At 42.3% G+C, this 16,870-nt stretch overlaps 1 protein-coding gene across 2 annotated transcripts in view; it reads right to left on the bottom strand.

The window, feature by feature from the left end:
• Positions 1-16,870, bottom strand: part of tanc1b (tetratricopeptide repeat, ankyrin repeat and coiled-coil containing 1b) — an 89,688-nt gene that overhangs the window by 28,796 nt on the left and 44,022 nt on the right. For both annotated transcript variants that reach the window (XM_035604816.2, XM_035604815.2), the window contains 3 exons: positions 11,416-11,549; positions 8,808-8,997; positions 5,992-6,318 (listed from right to left, as the gene is read on the bottom strand). In XM_035604816.2, the coding sequence (XP_035460709.2) occupies positions 5,992-6,318; positions 8,808-8,997; positions 11,416-11,549 (651 nt within the window). The remainder of the gene's footprint in view (positions 1-5,991; positions 6,319-8,807; positions 8,998-11,415; positions 11,550-16,870) is intronic.

Genomic DNA, 16,870 nt, shown 5'->3' on the forward strand with positions numbered 1-16,870 from the left:
GTCGACAGCCAAGTTTCTAATGTCAGCCTGTTAACACCACCATAGTTTAGTGCAATAGCATGTCTGACACCTCTTAATTAGTGCTAACAACAAAGGACAGTTGAGGGTGATGGAAATGTCACCAGTATCGTAAGTATGAATCGAACAACTGGACTAATTAGAAGTTTGATCTGGTGATGACGCTACATTATAAGTTTTCACCGACATCGTTTAATCATCATGAGGGGAACATATGAGTCAGTACAAAATCTAAACTGATTTAAAGTGTATGCTGACTGTACAAGCTTAGAAGCACAATAAGAAGATAAGATTTTAAATGTATTTTCTACATAGGAACTGCTTGCACAACATGAAACGCAGGCCAGGTCACACCCGTGGCGAGAGATATAACCAGGAGGAAGAAAGACCTGGGGCATTAGGACATTCATGCCATCCTAGCAGTTACACAGCTCCTGTCCTGGACAGCTATTATATAATTCTCGATAGTAGGGTGCTATTAATCAAACTTCAACAAATGGCTCTGTTGTGGCAGAGCAGTTAGCAGTGTATTTGAGTAACTTCTGATCTGTCAATGGGAGCACCACCACTGAGCAGAATTTAAAAGGCCCCTCAAAACTCCTGCAGATTGATCTCATCAACGTTTTTTTAAAATTTTGCTCCTGCTGTTACAGAGCGGCACCGACAATTCTCTGAAAATTGACATTCTAAAAGATGTGATGGTGACCTTTTCCCAGAGCCACTGGATATGCATGGGTCATCTGGTTTCTTTTTTACTTTCCTTTCAATTTCTGGGCTAAATGGATCAATTTCAACATAAAAGCCCCAGAGGGAGAACTGAATTCCATGGCTAACAGACGACGTCAAAGCCCAACTGGCGACGTGCAGGCATGTCTTTAGACTAGTTGCAAAAGTTACAGTAGGCAAAACTGCCTGAAAAGACATGAGCTTGCAGCATATTAAAACAGTTCTATCATGCCCTCCTGCTCCAGCACTACGGGGAGACCGAAGCAGACTGAATTTTTAAAAATACAAGTCATCTTCGTGAAGCAGTACTGCACCAGTTTGAGAGAAGTGATTTTGTAATTTCGGATAATCACTCTCTGACCATAGCAGACATCTCTGAGTCAGAGACTTGTATTCACACGGACCAGGTCTCCCTCATAAAACACAGCTGACTTACCTTGTCAATGTTTCTCCTATAGAATCTGCTTTTCAACAGTCCTGACACTCGGGTGAAGACACAGTCTGACAAGGATCTTGGATCCATTATCACTAGTGAAGGTAACACAGAGCACGGGCTGTGCCAGAGGAACAGAGCACTTTGAAGCACACACATACAATTAGTGTGTACCACCACGGCTGAGACTCTCTGCTCTGCTGAACAGCTAAACGCCGCAGAGGAGCTGTAGCGCCATTCCTCAGCCACAGTGACCCTAACTCACCGTCTACCCGTCTGAGCGACACAACCACAAGCAGTTCAAGCTAAGATTTCAAAATCATTGAAATTCCAACGGCCACAACAAATGCAGCCCTTTGACTCTGTAAGCTTTTTGAAAAACGCTTAACTAGAGTGACCCAAAATAGAATTCCTATTCCACAAGTATAAAGAAGAGCAACTAATGAGACCAGAGCCACGGATCAAACTACCTTGCTGCATATTGAGACTGAAATGTGACAGCAACACCATTGATACTAAAATTACGAAACATGTTTTAACATGTGGGAAATGATTTTGTTTCATTCAAATATTTTTTTGAAGGTTGTAGGCGAAAGTATCCGGGCCCCAAGCGCCTTTCTAGTTGCACAATTAATTTGTGGTTATGATATTGTAACCGAATGGAATTGTGATTTACATTACTGCAGGATACTGAAAAGAAACCATATTTGCTCTTGAACCATATATCAATTAACCAGAGACCACCAACCAAACAAAATCATAATTAAGACAGTATTTTACTGTTTCCGCAGGCTTTTAATACTGGAATGAAGAAAAGGGACTGCATTGCACTATCATGCTTATTGAAGCCAAACATTTTTTTCTCATAAAGGTTCTCTGAAATCACAAAGAAGCCCAGGAAATAGCCATTCACATTGATTTCTGCCTCCGAGTATCCCACGCAGCCAGTACATGAGGTCAGCTGTGACCTTTAGAACAGGATATATTTGATTTGAAATGGGTGAAAAATATCAGTGGTGCCTGTTGGAGTTGCTGTTGTGACTATTTCTTTAAGGGCACCTTAGAAGACATGGCAGAAAATATTTTCTATGAAGAACGTTGGCCATGACACCTCCTTAAGACTAAGCAGTTAGTGATACAATTACAAAATGCTCCTAAGGAGGCGTCTGAATTCAGCCCTGTCTGCGATGACAGGTGGTGTGCGCCAACATTAGTGTAACTTGCCACAGAGCATGCAGGCATCCACAAAGTGTTGCTTGGGTTCCCGGCTGCAGCATGAGGAGACGCTGGCCACAGTGTGAGAGTGCGTGTGTTCACCAAGGCAGTGCACATGACACTTCTCGCTAATATGCAGACATTCCTTGTACTTGCATAGCTAAGATTCTAGCAGCCCAGCTCCACACCAGTTGATTGGCATTAGACAGATGGACAAAATCTGCGCTGCTTTTAGGGATTTTTAAGTCTTTGAGTTGCAAACTCTCTCCGTCTTTATGTCATTACCTCTACTGTCTTTTGTAGAATACCTCATTAGTCCAGTGTCAGAGTCTGACTGGTAAAAGGACAGTACAGTGATGACAGGACGGTACAGTGTCTCATTTAGATGATGGAGAAATCACACTGCATGTACTTTTTTTTTTGCTTTATTCTAGGTACAGTACCACATGGGGTATGGGTTGCCAGGTGACAACAATGAAACAATAAGGTTTCATTCTCGCCTATTTTCAACAAAGTTCACTATGGAAACTGTCAACCACAAAGTCTGGGGAAAATGACACATATGATGGTATAGTAATAAAGTATAATACTGAATCGCCGAAGACTCCACACAAACTTTTAGTTAGCGGGAGTCATTTATCTGCTTTTACCTCAACTTTTGCATCTGTATTTCTAAGCACAAAATATCCAGTCATTATATTTATATCTATATCTATATATATGTTTTTTTCATGTTGGCTCTCTATGTCCTTGCTTAATGTCACTAACAAATTGGCAAATTCACAGCAGACGCCTCGATATCGTATATAGTTTGTGCTGGTGTACAAAGCCAGGAAACGAAGATTAGCCACAGAGGTTGGGGCACACAGAGTGAATGTTAATGATGAACACATTTTTTTTTTTTTTTACTGCTTTGCAAAATGACAGCTCTTCCATTTAGCTCCATTCTGCTCCAGTAATTGCTTCTTTATAATTATAAGTTTTTATTGAATACGATTTCCTTGAGTATGAACAGAAGAGACGCCCTGTCCCTGGCACACCGTGACACCAGCACAGATTGGTGTGGGTCATAAATGAAGCTGTTCACCGTGCCGTCGACACAACGTAAAATCTGAGGTGTGATTCCCACAAGTCCCTAGAGGGCAACGCTGCATAACTATGACATCAGCCCATAAACTCTTGGGGTGCACGCTCACTAACGATCACACTGATGCTCACATGAAAAACCAACACACACATTCTCAAATACTTCCCTGTCTGTTGGCTTTATGAGCCATAGTGTGTGCGTCTGTGCTGTTCAGGTTTATCTCAGGGGAATATAACGAGATGTACAAGGGTACAGACTCCTGCACAACAGAATGGTCGAGGAACAGGGATGTTCAGCACAATGCCTTAAACAACCTCATGTTCACAATGTGGGCACAGATTGAAACACTATCTGAGTGTTTGTGAAAAAAGTAGTGCACAGTGTGAAATACAACCATAAGCTGTGGCATGTGATCTATGTCTGAGACAATTTGTTCTGCTTCTATTTCTATTCCATCTTTATTCTCTTACCTATGGTTAAAGAGAGCACAGCAAGGTTAATTTTCACATTCCAATTTATAACACCTGAAATGCTAAACTTAAAGTAAGGACACAGATTTTATGAGCTATTGTGGATATTGAGCAGCTGAAATAAATATGGTTGAGCATTCGACCAATCAGGCGTCTTCAGTGCTACAACCCCCATCCAAAAGGTACCTGTACTTTTGCCAAGTACTGCCCCCTGAGCAGGGACTCTTTGGGGGGCTAAAAAGATTAAGATAATTTAGACCCTATAGTCCCTGTGGCAGAAACACACATACTGCTTTTCCACCATGGAGATCAAGGACTGGTTCGAAGCCAGTGTCTGATCTCGAACGGGTTCTTGGCGTTTCAACAGCCAAAGAACTGTCTCTCGGCCAGAAAAACTGGTTCCAGAGTGGCACCAACTCTTCGCTGGTCGAAGAGTTGGAGAAAGAACCGCCAATGTCACAGGCTTTGGGCGACTGGGCGGGATTATCATGACTAAAAAGACCAACCGAAACTTTGTTGTGACCAGTGAAACAGTGAGCTTGTGCAACTTATTTTCTGCAGAGAAGATTGAGTACTAACGTTATGGATACCAAAGCTGAGCAGCAGTGGACCATCGAGGAGACAAACTGTCTCCTTGCTGCGTAGTCATCAGCTGAAGTCCAGAATAAATAAGAGGGAACCTCAATGACAAAGCCTGTGTTCCAACAGATACAAAGATTGTGCTTGAAGTCAGCGCAAGTGTTGGGAAATCAGAGACGTATACAGTGACGTAATGACGTGGCTCTATGGCACCCGAGCCCGTGGAAAAGCAAACTGGTTTTTAAAAGGTTTGCACTTTGAATCAGCTCCAAACCATCACTAGCAGCAGCCCAGCACTAGCACTAGGTTCACTTTGGTCGAAAAGGGGTAACGGAGTTCCTGCAAATGTTCCAAGTTGGGGAAAGTTCCTGCGGTGGAAACGCAGCTTTTGTCTTGCCAACTGGTGTGACCAGACTCCACTTATGTTTTCAAGACCCCCCCCCCCCCAGTTCTGCCCAGCAGTGAGACACACAGTTCATCTCCTTTTTCGTCCTTAAAAAATAAATGATAGTCTGCAAAGTCTAACAATGTTTCTATTGGTCTAGCCAGCCTAATAGCAAGCATGTGCAGTATGGTCCTCTGGGTATGGAACAAGATAACGAGCATGTTATTGTAAGTGGAGCTCCAGACAACATTTCAATTGATCCTTGGCCGATCCTTAAGCTTTAACCCAACTGAAAATAATTCTTATATGATAATGTAAAGCATTCAGTTAGAACTTGATTTTTGTTCAACTTAGTAATAATTTTGTCTCAAATTGCCTTTGGACATCACTGCGGCAGTTTGTGTTGAGTTTTGAAAATATGTAAAATCCATGTCTTCAAAAACAGAGGGAGGCTGAGTAAGGGGGAGACCTTGGAATGGAACAGGGGTAGATGGGGGTGAGCGAGGGATATCAACAACTGTGACAGCTGTATGGATACGGCGAGCTGAGCCATAACAGGGAAGATCCAGGGCAAGAATGCAGAACAGATCAACCAGACAGTGGCTTGTGCTTAGGTCCAACAAGGCGGGCCGGGCCGAGGCACAACACGCAGCAGCTGGCTAATCCTCGACTTCTGCCTTGATAGCCCGTTCCTCTTTGAAAAGCACAAACTCTCCTCTGGAAAACACTAACGTCCTTTTCCCTCTGTATCCACACATGTTTTTTTCTGTCTTCTTCTGTCACTTGCTCGGGCTACAAATGACACCCTGCTTTTCGGCCTAAGGTCAAAATCACAGCATCACAATCACGAACTGACTGCCAGTGCAATTCAGGAGGACACCCAGGCACAAAGTCACGGTTTTCTTGTCAACACAACAATGGTTACTAGGGTGCAAGAAGAAAGGTTGAGTGAAATGTTATGTGTAATGCTAAATCAAAGCACGGGGTCACTGAGGAAAGGTACACAGATCCATTCCATTCTCTCCTCTGCACATAGGACATCCAGATGTCAAAACCTCAAAAAACCCAGGGCTCATACCTGCTACAGAGTTCGGCCTCGGCATCATAAGGGAAGAACATGTATGTGGTGGGTAAGGAATGGGTCCCTCAGGCAAGTGAGGCAGTGGTGGCCCTGACGCCCCTGCTGATATGTTCGGCTGATGTTGCTGATGGTCTGTCCTAGACGGGGTGTCGGCTGTTGTCGCTGTGGCACTGTTGGAGTCTTCTTCGGCCACAGGGGAGCAGGTGTCAGCCCGCACGCTCTGTGCCAGGCCATGGCGTGTGCTGCCTCTCAAGCTGCCATCCTTACTCCACTCCAGGCTGGAGCCACTGCGGTCATCGTTCTCTGAGGAGCTAGTGATGGTGGCTGAGAGGAGATGAGAACAGGGGATCGGCATTTGAGCAGGTGAGGAGGTAAGATGGGATAAAGAGGTTGGAAAGAGTATGTGTGCTATGAACATTTTTCTAACAGAGATACGGAGCTTACTTGAACTTTTAACTTTGAATTACCTCCTCATTGCCCGTTCACCATTAACCCTGTTCACTTGCTGATTTAAATTTACAGCGATATCGCAGTGTTTCCCCTACCATTGGATTGGGTATTCTGTTTGGCCCTATACACATTTTTCCTCATTCCTGCTGGCTCCTGTATAAAAGATTGTGGTTGAACTTAATGTGATTTGTGAAACCTAACCCTAACCCAGAAAAAAACAACTATAAACCTTGGGGAAACACTGTATCGTGTTTATACTAAGGAATTTGTTCCTGAGCACTGACTCTTCTGATGCCCCTTGTTTTTGTCTTTGTTCAGATGAATGATACGAAATTGGATTAATAAACATCACAAACAGTGACTGGTTGCTGAAATAGCTAAAAAAAATTGTACCACTTTACTGATGTTCAAAATTGCCTTTAGTATTTTCCAAGTTTAGACAGGTGTTGCAGTTACATGAGAACAAATCCTTTAATCCTCCCCAAGGCCAACCTAGCCATCTAGTTCAATCCAAAAAAGCTGAGTTGATGGCCAAAGCTACACAATGACAGACAGCTGGATACAGACACATTTGTACAGTCAGAGGACTGGGAGTGACTCTGTCCAGCTGGCTGTGCTTGCATCACACACCACTAATCTGGATTTCATAATGCAGCAACACATAACATCATCACTAAGATTAATATATCAAACACATCCCCTGGACCTTGTGACGACTGTGCTGTTCCCTCGGCCAAATACGAAGCTACTCATGACAGAAGCATGGTATCATAATCAAAGTGTAGAACAGGTTATAGTGATTTTTTATTTGGTTGAATTACATACATACATACATCCACCCATTATCTATACCCCCCTCCTGCATGGTCTTTGGACTGTGGGATAAAGCCAGAGTACCTGAAGAAAACCCATGCATACAGGGGGAGAACATGCAAAAGGCTCTGGTTGGTTGGTCCAAACCAAGAACCTTCTTGATGTGAGGCAACAGTGCTAACCACACCACCACTGTGTCGTCGCAGTTGAATTATAGCCCTTGGTAAATAAATCCACATTAAGGGGTGGTAAATGTCATTGCCATGGGCCTGTTATTGGTCCTCCCTCAGGAACATCAGGAAGAAACTCGTCTGGGGGCAGTTTTGTAAATGTTAAGACCCTACAATTCCACCAAAGAGCTTTTAAAACAGTACTTAGTCAAATTAATGTGCTTTTGAAATCAAAGTCAGAGTCGAACTTTAAAGAAAAGGGAACATTAATCACTGGCTTGAATCTGACTTATGGACACAACATAGCTTTGTTCTTGACCATGCCTGCACAGTGATATTAAGGTGGGTGGTTGGGATGTTTTGACCAGTTTTGATTTGACCCAAGCAAAGTACAGTGAAATGAACTACAACACCTGCTATGTGACTGTATGTGTAAACCTAACGTGGGTGGCAGCACTTTAACATGCTGGAAGATGCCATACTGCAGCTTCCCTACATTATTAAGCAGTGAGTGGGGATATTGGTCTGGGGGGACAGAATGATTAACTCTTCTGTCAACTGGGCGGGATTGGGAATCGAAATGTGTTGGCATGAGCATGTACTGCTCTCTACTGCAGAACAATCATGTAAGTCAGTTACCTAAATAACCACAAATCAGCAATGACTGACGTTAATCTGAGGATAACTGCAGGATCGTACGGTTACAATACGCAATTGAATCCTCACTGGAAACATTCAAACCCCATTTTTCAGAACAAAATCCTTACGTCTTTACGGCCATTGGAGGCTTTGTGGGTAGAAACGTCAGGCGGATTAATACATGAACAGACGTCATCTTCCTGTCAGCTTGTGTAAATCCCCAGATGTCTTAAAGGGCTATTACTAGAGATACAGCACAACCTCAAGCTGTGGCAACTGTCGCCCCAGCGATCTCTCATACCGCTACATAAACCCAATAACTGACACATGGGAGAGGATGACTGCAATCTGACACAACTGCTCCTCGGTCCCAGGAGGATTAACCGAATGATGAATGACTGACACCGTGCAGGTGAAACATTTTGCCCAAATTTACAAAGTGAGCATGAGTTAACGATTCTGAGATTCCCAAGTAGAAGTAGAGCAGCTTCACGGGAAACACTGTAGTAAGGGATGAAAATACCGTACGTGTGAGCTAAGGAATTCAACTTTGAATTTAAAAAAAAGATCCTGTGTGAAACCTGCAACAGGATTGCCTCTTAATGTGTGTTCAGGATGCGACCAACTCATAAAAACATTTCTCCGTAGCTCTACTATCGGTCAACATCACCGCAGGGTACCTTTAAAGACATGGGTCGCTACCAGTCACTATTGGGTTGTGATGAAGGAGTAATTCCTCACCTATGATCCCACTGTCCTTGCTCTCAAGTGTGGAGCTGGGGCTGGTGATGGTCCCACAGGGGCTGGAGCGGCTGAGGGGGGGTCGGCCGGTTGTGTTGTTGAGCGTGGAACATGGGCTGTCGGTGCTGGGAGACGTCGTGCTGCTGGTCAGTGTGGAGCAGGGGCTTATGCCCTGGCTAGTTACTAAGCACTGGGAAGAAGGGAGATAGAGAAAAGGGTTAAGGCAAACCAAGAAAGGGCTCTTGTAAACTTATTAATGAAAGAGGTATGAAGCCAACTCAATTTAGACAACCAGCTCGCAACATATTCACATAAATACAACAAAAACAAATTTTCCAACTATATTTGGAAGGAAAATTTAGATAATTGATGAGAATTTGATCCAACTTCATTGCCCATTTGATCTAGATCATGTGAAAGCAACGTTAAAAAAGAAACATCCCCTCACAAATAAAGAAGCATTTCACATGTGAGCATGACACACAAACCAAAGTAAATGGAGCAGGGCTTGAAAATTACACAGTGATGTATCTGCAGGAGCCAAAATAAGCCTTAAGAGAATTTCACAAGGGAAGAGCTCTCAACTTTGTTATGACACAATGGATACCTTTCTCGTGCCATCGAGCCTGTCTGACAACCGTAGAGCAGCTGAATCTTTGTCCAAGCTAACTGACAACCAGAGAAATCAGGATTAAATTTAGTTTGTCCTGTTTCCCCATTTCCTTCAACTGTATTGTGATTCCACACAATGTACTGTAGCTGAAGACGGTTGTTATTGTCCCAGTAAGAGAAGAACCAAAGCCTTCAAACTGTTACACACCACAAAGACGGTAAGTTTTAGACCAATTCCTCCCTCACTTATTAATTCAACAAACCTCACTATAAGTCCCATAATAAGCTTCCACAATCCATTCCTTTATGGTAACTTGGTCAAATCAGAGTAATGCTGGTACACTTTGTCAACACCTTCTGGTTTCCACATAAAATACCCCAATTAAAACCTACTTCAGAAGCCCAGGTCACATTAAACAAACCCTCATTCGCAATAAAACAACTTTGTTGTCGATATTTTGCTGCCTAGGGGACCCAAGGGCAGCACTTAATACAAGGCTGTGTGTTGCCTCAAACAAACTCCATCAATCAAACTCTCAGCAAAACATCGCAAACTATTTCTGACCTCCAATATCTGACCTCAAATATCCCTAAACATCCTGTATTTTGGCCTTCCTCTCATACTTCACTAAAAGATTACTATTTTAAAACACCTGGAACAGTACTTACTTTGAATTTGTATTGATTAACATTCGTTAAACATAAATTTTTCTGTGATTTACATAGTATCACAACATTGTTTTTTTATATAAATAATATAGCAAAATCTACAAACCGTTTGAGGAAAGTCACCAAAATGACATAGTTTGCGTCTTATCAGGAATAAATCTCAGCTCATTCAATCAAATCAAACAAAATAGTAAGACTCTGCAAATTCATAAACAGTTAAAGAGAAAATTGAGAATCAGCTCTTATTCAACATGTGCTGACAGTTGCTGTCTGAAGGTCGACATGTTTGCACGATGCCATGCAAACAGCAGAACAGGCGGGAGGCTGCGGCTTGGCAGCATCGTTAACAACTTGTGGAATGCCAGAATGAACTATATAACATTTCCTATTTCTGAGTCCAATCTGTTTTTATGCAGGTAACTTTTGCCTGGCAACTTCCAGCCTGAAGCTGCAGCCCACAGATTATGTCACTTATTACTGACATTAAGTTATTTACTGTGAGGCAAATCTTAAAACAGCACGCTGAGCTAACATGTTGTAAAACAGCAGTGTGGAGGAAAAGAGAATTGTTCGCAGATGACAATAATGTGCCTCCCCCCTCCGATCCTACACACACACCTCAATGCACACACATAAACACAAGAGCAAAAAAGATCATTACACTCCGGTACTGCCCATCTCCTTGTTTGACATCTGAACATGAACAGGGAACGGGGTTCATAAAATACTTTGTAAGCCTCTTTCACATTCCTTGGATTGCCGGTTCAGTGTCAAAACGAGTCTAAGACACGAGATGAATGAGGCGAGCGTAGTGTGCTGGGCTCTGCTCTTCATACAGCCACAGTTTAATTAGTGGAGCCAAACAAACTGAGGCTCAGACCTAACATTACTATTTCTGGACCTGGACTCAGACACTCTTGTTACAAACTCAAGAGCCCCTGGAACAGCACTCAAGTTACTGGGAGACTAACACACCACACTGAAGCGCTCGCACTGAAATCAAACCACTTTGAGACCATTCTCAATTGGTATGTCGTTTGTTTAGAACATCTTTAACATCTCAAATATAACAGTTTAGTAGTTACCGTTGTTTGTTGTTGCCAAAAAATAATTCCAAGAGTCCCCTCCTAAATCCTCATATAAATAATGAACAGAGTGGGAGAAAAAATAATCAAGCTGCAACAAAAAAATCCATTCTTCTGTTACACTCCCTCCTCCTCTCATCCTTTCCCTCTCTCCTCTATCTCTCTATCTGTGTGTTGCAGCAGTGGCAACAGCTGCTGTTGGAGGAGGGAGGGAGCTGGAGGGGAGGGAGAAAATGAAATACCTTCTTTTCATTCTTGTCGTCCATAGGTATGCGTGCAGTACCCGGGATCCCTTCTCCCAGTAAAAATCCCAGCCTTGTCATCAGTTCCTGGGTGGCAGGGGAGGAGGAGCCTGGCTGTTTCTCTGCCTGCAGCTCTGGAGGGGAGAGAGCGAGAGAAAGGGGAGAAAATGCTCAGCGTTAGCAGGATGATTCCCTCTCGCCACTGGATGGCCCACACATGGGCCACACTGCCTGCCTGCCCTGCCCTCCTCAGGTCTGCGCTCTGAAATGCTGTGCTGCACTCCACAGCTGCTCCTGATGTAGTGCAGACCTAGAGAGGGGGAGCAAAGAAGAGCAGGGGAGAGGGAGGGGGGAGGGGGGGGGGGAGGGAAAAAGGGAGTGTGTTGGGGGCTATAGTGTGTGTTCTAAAAGAGTACATGTGAATGTCCAGCATTGTTAAGAAAGCAGAGACACTGAGTGTGCACGTCTTTCTGTGGTCGTGATGACACATTTTTGGTTAGAAACCATCATTGTTAGGGCATTTTGGCCGGTCCTCACACCTTCAAAGGGCTTAAGGGGTTAATAAGGTTTAGGTAAGAGTGACGGGCCAGGGACTGCATTGTGTCAACGAGGGTCCTCGCAACTACAGAGAGACCAACTTGTTTGTTTGTGTGTGTGTGTGTGTGTGTGTGTGTGTGTGTGTGTGTGTGTGTGTGTGTGTGTGTGTGTGTGTGTCCTGCAACATGCCTTGAGTGCCAATTCCAGTGCTTTCTGGTTGTTTACAGCTCTCACTCATAGAGCCTCTGCATATCAATGAGTGGACACAAGCTTTTTCCAGCACAGCTCAGACTGTCTGCGGTCTTAACTTTCAAGCCTTAATACCGGTTTAGGCTGCAATTTCAAGGTTGGGGTGCTGTCAACAAGGCAGAGACCACTTGCAACCTTTTTTCATTTTATTTTTCCTGATTATGTGTATTGCCTCTTTGCATCTACTAAAAACCCCACCACCTCCACTCCTCCACCCCTAACTGCAGATAGATAAAAACACTTTGTGCAACTTCGCTGATACTGAAAATCCTCTCTGATGTAGATGTAGAGGTGGTAAATTAAATCAAGATAGAGGATCTGACTGACAGACAAACAGATCGAGAGGGAGGAAGAGAGACAGAGAGAACATCCAAGTTACAAAAGCTAATTATATAGCTCTCTGTCAGCACCTTTTCCTTCTTCCCTCCATTTTCTCCTTTAGCCTCTTTCTTCCACAGTTATTAATAATGTTGGCAGTAAATCTGATTAAACACAAACAAGGTCCAATGGCGAGGTGTACTGCTAAGCCTCATTGTGGTCAGCATAAAGACACACACACACACACACACACACACAAAATCACAGTGCAATTTCTACTTCACATATTTGTTTTTCTAGTTTACGGGGCAATCACCGTGTGAACTTTTATGTCGCAGCACAGATGCAAATCAGTGAATTTTCTAATCCCTTACATGCATCTTTGACATACTCAGGGTCAATCCTGACTACTCATGCATAACTAGGAAATCTTTCCCTCAAACTTTCCAAAACGAGGCTTTTAAATGAAGTTTCGACTGCGGTCGACTTCTCTGACATTAACCAACGGAAGATTTCTCAGTCAGAAAGAATTCAACCTACTGATTAGAACTTGTCAATACAGCAGGGCGTCCTGTAATAAATCTTCCATTCATGACAGTTCTGTTTGTGTTCAAATCATTTTAGAGGAGGTTGATTGAACTTCACGGTCCTTTAGGAGGCTGCAGTCGTTGGTGCTGCTGTTGAACCGTATTGGGTTATACGGACAGGTGTTTCTATAACTTTGTCCATCTCATTCATATCAGTGAGGGCAAACTAAATAACATAACTTCTTCTATGGGTGATGTAACACAGTATATTGACGTAACAATGATTGAAGGCAATTGATCTGGTAAGGGTAGCATATAATATCAAACCAGTCAACAGAGGTGAGAACTGATTCACCAATAATTGAATTACGCATTCCTGAATTCTTTTGTAAATTTATGCTTAAGTGTAGGTAGATGATGCTACTTTTACAATAGAAATGTGGTAAAGGGAGAATAAATCATGCCAGCAATTTATCAAAGTCTTCTGTACAAAACAGAAGTAGCTATTATGGTCCGGCACATGCCTGGCATGTGAGAGAAGACACTTGGATTGTGAGCAATGGCAGACAAATACAAATCTCTAAGTTGAGGCTGTGCAGAATATTTGCGTTACCCGTCTGATGTCTGCCCGCTGGGTTGCCTGGTTTCTGATGTAATTATGTTTTTATGTTGGCAGCCGGTTGCACCACTTCTTAGAAAAGCACTTGCCTTTAATTTTGGAGAAACTGACACTTTCTCAAGGCCTGAAAGGAAACACGGCGATGATCAAATGGGCCCAAAGGCTTCATGCTGAATAAAGTGAAGCGTTTGTCTGTACAGAAAGAGATATTGAATTCATACTTCATACATAATGGCTGTTGTAGTTTCACTACCCTTTCTCTTTCGCAAATGCAGTGCTGCATAAGACACCCAGTGATTCAATATCGCAGATTTATAGGGAATGTGACTCAACGCAAAGACATAATGACAATGATTTTAAAGATAGATTGAAGGTTAGGGCTGAGCATTAACCGAAAATGCATCGAAACTGACATTTAGAAACTCTCACCAACGTAATTTTGCTCATGTCTGTTATTTCTGTTAAGACGTTTTTGAACTGTCCCCTAAAGATTACTACATACATACTATGTGTTCAGTCACATGTTTCCACCGGCCCGGCCCTTCTTTTACTCAAAGCTAAACCAGCGACTCGAGTGGAACCACTAAGCAGACAAATAGAACTCAACCCAGGCAGCTTGTACATAAAAAGAATGACATCTCTTTCGTCTTGACAGATTTTGGCTTCGGTGAAGACGCATTGTACAACTGTTTTAGTGATAGGTAACACCACCAATTTGTTTAATCACGTTCAAAATCACATTACCAAAATGAAAGAAGGTATGGCTCAAAAGCACAAGCATTAACTAATGTCACACAATATGCAAATGATTGAAAAAGAAGGAAAGACAAATAAAAAGAAAATTAGTTATTATTTTCTAATTTTGAAAGGGAAGTTTTTTTATTCATTCATTTCAAGAAATTTGTGCTTTTATTTCAGTAGTTCAACAAATATTCACCATAGATACGGTAGTTCATCTGTGTGTTTCTTTGGCACCGCAAAGTTCCACCTCAATCCCACCCGATTTCACCCTGACCAGGTCTAATCAGCCAGAGTCATAAAAACGTGTGTGTTTAGGTCTTCACACAACAAGGAGAATCTCATTAAATTATCATTTCTCACCCACCACAACCTGTAGGAGTCTGCATTATACCTGCACCTGTCGACTTTGACAATGTGTGAAATCTGCACGTTCAATGCAGTGTCCTTTGGAATAACCTTACTTTGGCATCTTTATTGGATTTTCTTTCATTAATTCTGTTTAACAACAGAAACTATATAAATTATAAGTGATTATAATCTAAATCAATTTTATGTGAGATCATTAAGTTCTACATTACTGACATTTATGTTCATAATGAACATAAAGTTGTTAAATTAAACCATGGATAGATATCAGAAGTACACAACAACACGTCACAAGCTTCATTAAGTTTAAGTAGATGGGGACAGATGATAAGAATTGATCCCAGGTCTGTAGCTTACACGTTAACGGTCACTGTGCAGTGACAGGATGTTTTATAATTATGACTGCCTCTCAGAGGTACAGTTTTTGGTTCTAGAGAGGCAAACATTATGGATCCACGAAAACATAAATGAGGCAAGATCACAAACTGTGACAATTCTTTCAGATTTGTCTGTATAGTGGGGGAAAATATATCACATTTGTACATGTTTCAGTTCCTGCTCGGCCTCTCACACTGTCCGACCGAGTTGACAGTTTGTGGGTTAACCGGAGTAAATCCATCAAGCAGTTCTTTATTTATTTATTACTGGACACTGACGGGACCAATTCGTCCCTGGATCTTCAAAACCACGTAAACCCACCTAACTCAGTGTACTGTGTATACTGTGTGACTCACTCACAAATCATTCTAAATGGTTTATTGTGGGACAAGTTTCTTCTATGGATGATATCATCACCTGTTCATCACTCCTTACTATTTTACCATCTGTTGACAGCAATGACGATGAAATACGTTGCAGCTACAACAAAGATGAGAGGCAGACAGAATCAAATTAGACAGGGATCATGTAAAACAAATGCTGGTAGCTAAACTTAGTTTTAACCATCATTTTCATACCTAAAACTGCTCAAAACAACTGTCAGATTTATCTTTAGGTCATAAGTTTACCTCTCTAACCTTCCGGTGTGTTAGTATGGACGGGGATTAATAGTGGTACGGATCTAAAATGCTTGTGTGGATGGAAATGGTTTTAGTTTTATAATGCCGTTTTAAAAACTAAAATGCAGTGTTATGGATGCAGCCTTGGTCTGTGGAAACTGGAAAGTTGGATTTATTTGACAACATGTCCCCAAGGACTGCCTTTGAAACATGGTCAGTGTTTGGTCATTCTATGAGAGTAAAAGCTGTGCAGTGCATTCTGCAGAATTGCAGATTGAACTTAATGTTATTGTGCTGGATGTCTCCCATTCAGGACGGAACTCGAGGCCAAACAAGTGTTCCGGACTGTATGTCTGTTCCAATAAATAGAAAAGAAGAATGTTGAGTAAGGCAACCATTGACATGACTCACTGGCGGAGACGGAACTCACGTGGTGGTGTGAATCATAAATCCTGATCCTGAATTTGACAATGATCATATACTCGCACAGCAACAAAGAAAGAATAAAGGTCTTATAAAGTGCACAGACATAGGTCAGTCTAGGGTTTATCACTTTCTCAAGGTGTATTTCAGAAAAGGAAAGCGGAAAGAGGGCTGCTATGGTTTAATCTTCTAAAATTATATGAGCAGTAAAGCACTTCTGACTGCAAGTGGTCTACCTGTCTTCCACAATAAACTGACGGTAGGATGAGGACACGCCAGACGAGCTGCGTTCCCTCACAGTTAGATCTGCTCTTGATTCATGTTAATGCTCATTTGTTCTACTACATGGCACTGCAGTTTATTTCACACTACAGACATCATTTATCTGTCTGTGTGTGTGTGTGTGTGTGTGTGTGTGTGTCAGCATCATCTTTCTCTCTTCCCGTGTCACATATATATCAGTATAAGTCAATAACTAACAATTCACTGCAGTACAGAAAAACCAAAGATTTGCTTGAGACAATTTGTCTAGATCTTTAGCCTAAGACTATATTTAGACTAAAAACCTAGTCTGAGGAGGTGATGAGTTGGCGTCTTTTAAGAGTTGTTGTGATTGGCGAACACCAATTTGGATCTGATCTGGGGCTTTTGTTGGCGAGTTCCAAAATGTGTCAGCA

This window comes from Scophthalmus maximus, chromosome 14, assembly GCF_022379125.1.
Source record: "Scophthalmus maximus strain ysfricsl-2021 chromosome 14, ASM2237912v1, whole genome shotgun sequence".
Lineage (NCBI taxonomy): Eukaryota > Metazoa > Chordata > Actinopteri > Pleuronectiformes > Scophthalmidae > Scophthalmus > Scophthalmus maximus.